Consider the following 4,463-nt stretch of genomic DNA (forward strand, 5'->3'; position numbering starts at 1 on the left):
CCTCTCTATTTGAAACCTCCACTTGGCCACTCGTTTGAGGATGGTTAGTTGTAGAAACCTTATGACGAACACCATACTTAGCAAGAAGATTTTTAACAAGATGGTTAATGAAAATGCTTACCTCAATCACTTATAATTGCCCTTGGAATGTCAAAGCGAGTGAAGATGTGATTCTTTATGAACTTTATCACCACCCTTGAATTATTGGAAGGAAGAGCGACCGCCTCAACCCATTTACTAACATAATCCACAGCCACAAGAATGTATTGGTTTCCACTAGTTATCGGGAATGGACCCATGAAGTCAATACCTCACACATCAAAGATTTCCACCTCCAAAATGTTACTTACCGGCATCTCATGTCTTCTTGAAATAGTACCCAACCTTTGGCATTTATCACAACCCTTCACAAAAGCAATATAATCTTTAAATAACGAGGGCCAAAAGAAACCAGATTGTAGTACCTTATGAGCAGTGCGCTCTCCTCCATGGTAACCACCATATGGGATGGCATGACAACTTTCGAGCACTTTGTGAACCTCAGACTCCGGAATGCACCTTCTCACTACCCGGTCTACACCTTACTTGAACAAGAACGGCTCATCCCATATATAGAACTTGGCATCATGATTGAGCTTTTTCTTTTGTTGGGTGGTTGAACCCGGAGGATAATCACCACTTACTATGAAATTCATAATGTCTGCATACCATGGTACTTGAGAGATATCTAATGCCATCAATTGTTCATCCGGAAACTGTTCCCGGATTTGCTCACCTTCATTTACATGTGAAAAATCCTCCAACCTAGATAAGTGATTAGCTATTGGATTCTCAGTACCTTTCCTATCTTTGATCTCAAGGTCAAATTCATGGAGAAGAAATATCCATCAAATCAACCTTGGTATAGCACCCTTCTTGTTGAACAAGTACCTAATAGCTGCATGATCAGTAAAAACAATCACTTTAGTACCTACCAAATACGATATGAACTTGTCGAAGGCGAACACTAGAGCCAGCATCTCCTTCTCAGTCACTGTGTAATTAGCTTGTGTAGAGTCAAGCGTCTTGCTTGCATAATAGATTGAGTGGAACACTTTATTCTTTCTCTGTCCCAACACTGCACCCATTTCTATGTCGCTTGCATCACATATGAGTTCAAATGGTAATCCCCAATCAGGAGCAATTAAGATAGGAGCCTCAATTAAATTCCTCTTCAACATCTCAAAAGCTTTCAAACACATCTCATCAAAGTCAAACTTCACCTCCTTCTCCAAAAGACTGCACATAAGTCTGGCAATCTTGGAAAAATCCTTGATGAATCGCCTGTAAAAACCTGCATGACCAAGAAAACTACGCACACCTTTAATAGAAATGGAAGGGGGTAATTTCTCAATAACTTCTACCTTAGACACCTTGTGTCCCAACACTATCCCCTCTCTTACAAAAAAAATGACATTTTTCCCAGTTTAGAACTAAGTTAGTGTCTTCACATCTAGCAAGTACTTTATCAAGATTTCTGAGACATACCTCAAAAGACTTCCCAAAGACGGAAAAATCACCCATGAACACCTCAACAAAGTCTTCCACTATATCATGAAAAATGGTCATCCTACACCTTTGAAAAGTCACCGATCCATTGCAAAGTCTGAATGGCATTCAATTGAAAGTATATGTGTCATAAGGACAAGTGAACGTGGTGTTTTCCTGATCCTTGGGTGCAATCAAGATCTGTTTGTAACCGGAATATCCATCTACGAAACAATAATACTCCTACCCTACTAGTCGATCAAGCATTTGATCAATGAAGGGAACGGGGTAGTGATCTTTTTGGGTAGCATCATTTAGTTTCCGGTAATCCATGCAAATTTTCCACCCGGTCACTATTCTAGTAGGAATCAACTCATTCTTTTCGTTCCTTACCACTGTCATACCTACCTTCTTAGGAACACATTGTACCGGACTTACCCACTTAGTATCAGAGATTGGGTACACAATTCCAGCATCTAGACACTTTATGACTTCCTTTCTTACTACTTCTTTCATCACAAGATTCAGTTGACGTTGATGTTGTGTTTTGGGTTTGTGATCCTCTTCCATGTAAATTTTGTGCATGCATAACGCCACACTAATCCCATGAATATTAGCCATCTGCCATCCAATTGCTTTCCGCCTCCGCTTTAAGATCCTCAATGCCGCATCAACCTGTAAGTCAAACAATTCTGCAAAAAGTATAACAGGCAAAGTTTCATTAGTACCCAAATAAGCATACCTTAGGTGAGCTAACAAAGCTTTTAGTTCCAACGTACGGGCTTCTTCTATTGATGGCTTTGGTGGGGGGGCCAACTCGCGATCTAGTGACTCCACTTGATTCCTACGAGTGTCTACTAGTGCTAGATTTAAGCATGATTCAATCTCTTGAGCTTCAGTGTCTCCCTCTATCTCATGACCCTCTAACACTCTTTCTAAACGATCTTCGGGCACAACTACTTGTGATTCTACCATGCGATCAACCACAATAATAGCAGACAACTCTTCATAAATAGAAGGTAATTTTAAACCATGGTAAACATCAAATACCTTAACCTTATCATGTGCCCTCATAGTTAGTTGACCAGCTGCTACATCAACCAATGCCCTACCCATGGCCAAGAAAGGTCGTCCCAAAATGAATGGAACTTCAGAATCGGGTTCAAAGTCTAAGACCACAAAATCTACCGAAAAAATCAATGAACCTACTTGCAGTAACACATCTTCTACCACCTCATCTGGCCTAGCAATGGATCTATCAGCGAGTTGGAGAATAACAGTGGTTCGTTTTGGACTACCCAACCCAAACTTTTTATACAAAGATAAGAGCATCAAATTTATACTTACCCCCAAATCACACAACCCCCGGGCATGAACACTTTGCCCAATTGTAATCTGCACAGTAAAACTACCTGGACCTTTTAACTTTTTTGGCAGTCTGTTTTGGATCCTTGAGTTTCTCTCCTCAGTAAGTGCTATAGTTTCATATTCAGTGAGCCTCATCTTGCTCTCCACAATGTCCTTCACGTATTTAGCATACTTCGGGATACCCTGCAAAATATCAACCAAAGGTAGATTAATGTGAACCTATTTAAAGAGACAGAGAAACTTACAGATGCATTCATCTTCATTCTGCTTTTTCAGCCTTTGTGAAAATGGAGGTGGTAATTTTTTTTGAGGAACGAGTACCTCAGCATTGGAGCTTTTTACTACCTCTTCCACCTTCTTTTCTTTGTTACTTACCTCAGTGTCTCTCTTCTGTGGAGCTAGTTCCTCTAATTGCAGCCCACTTCTAGTACTTACCGCATGCAATTGCTTTGGGTTGGGCTCAGTATCACCGGGCAGCCCACCTTGGGGACGCAAGTTAAAAGAATTAGCCATTTGCGCAACCTGTTTCTCTAAACTCATTTGGGACATCCGGATGTTTCTAATGTTCTCATCATGCTTATCTATTCTAGTATTTAATTTGGTCCCTATTTCAGTCATGAGCTTTTGGAGTAGCTCTCCATTGGTCATCCCCCTTTTTGGTGCACTAGGATTTAGGCCTTGGTTAGTATTGAAGTATTGTTGTCCAACCCCTTGAGCCTGATTTTGGTTTTGGTTACCACCCTATGAGAAGTTAGGATGGTTCTTCCAACCAGGGTTGTAAGTGTTACCATAATTTTGTTACATTCCACCCTTTTGCGCATTACCCACATAGTTTACGGAATTCGAGTTTGCCGCACATTGCTCGGTTTCATGAGTTCCACTACCACATACCTCACACCAATTTGCTGCCTGTTGTACCACGTTTACTGGTGCCTGATTTAGAGTCATTTGTTGAAAATTTAAGGTCATGTTATGTTGCATTACATCTAATTTGGCATTTATGGCAGTAGTTTGGTCTACATCTAAGATCCCTGCAACCTTTTAGGTTGGGGTTCTAGACATTTCCCCCTCATACCCTTGGTTCCCTTCAGAAAGTTTATCGAGTAAGTCAAAAAACTCTTCACTTGTTCTAGATAGGGCTTGTCCACCTGCTGCACTATTAAGAAGAGCACGAGCATTATATTCTAAACCCTCAAAGAAAGTGTGAGCAAGTACCTCATTAGCTTGCATGTGGTGTGGGCAAGCATTCAATATTTGTCTGAAACGCGCCTATGCTTGGTACATGTCCTCCCCTTGTTTTTGAACAAAGTTTATTATCTCACCCCTCAGCTTAGCGATTTTCTTGGATGGAAAAAATTGACTCAAGAATTTCTTTGATAGATCATCCCAAGTAGTGATCAAGTTTGGTGGCTCAGAATCTAATCAACGCCTTGCAGCTCCTAACAATGAGTACGGGAACAAAGTCAGCTTCACATAGTCCGATGAGACTCCAATTGAGATGTATGTATTGGTAATATCTATAAAGGTCTAAGATGGATTTGAGGATCCTCATGGGGGAGACCACTGAA

The 4,463-nt window shown here is 40.7% G+C and overlaps 1 protein-coding gene across 1 annotated transcript; it reads right to left on the reverse strand.

Moving 5' to 3' along the window:
* Window positions 1–581: 581 nt before the first annotated feature.
* Window positions 582–3,408, reverse strand: LOC125808482 (uncharacterized). The gene is made up of 4 exons (XM_049488184.1): window positions 3,217–3,408; window positions 1,932–3,114; window positions 898–1,333; window positions 582–804 (listed from the first exon to the last, which is right to left on the reverse strand). Exons 1-4 carry the CDS (start codon window positions 3,406–3,408, stop codon window positions 582–584), a joined length of 2,034 nt encoding a protein of 677 aa, XP_049344141.1.
* Between the last annotated feature and the right edge of the window lie 1,055 nt (window positions 3,409–4,463).

Source organism: Solanum verrucosum, unplaced genomic scaffold (genome assembly GCF_900185275.1).
Source record: "Solanum verrucosum unplaced genomic scaffold, falcon-dt-bn FXZP01000112.1, whole genome shotgun sequence".
Lineage (NCBI taxonomy): Eukaryota > Viridiplantae > Streptophyta > Magnoliopsida > Solanales > Solanaceae > Solanum > Solanum verrucosum.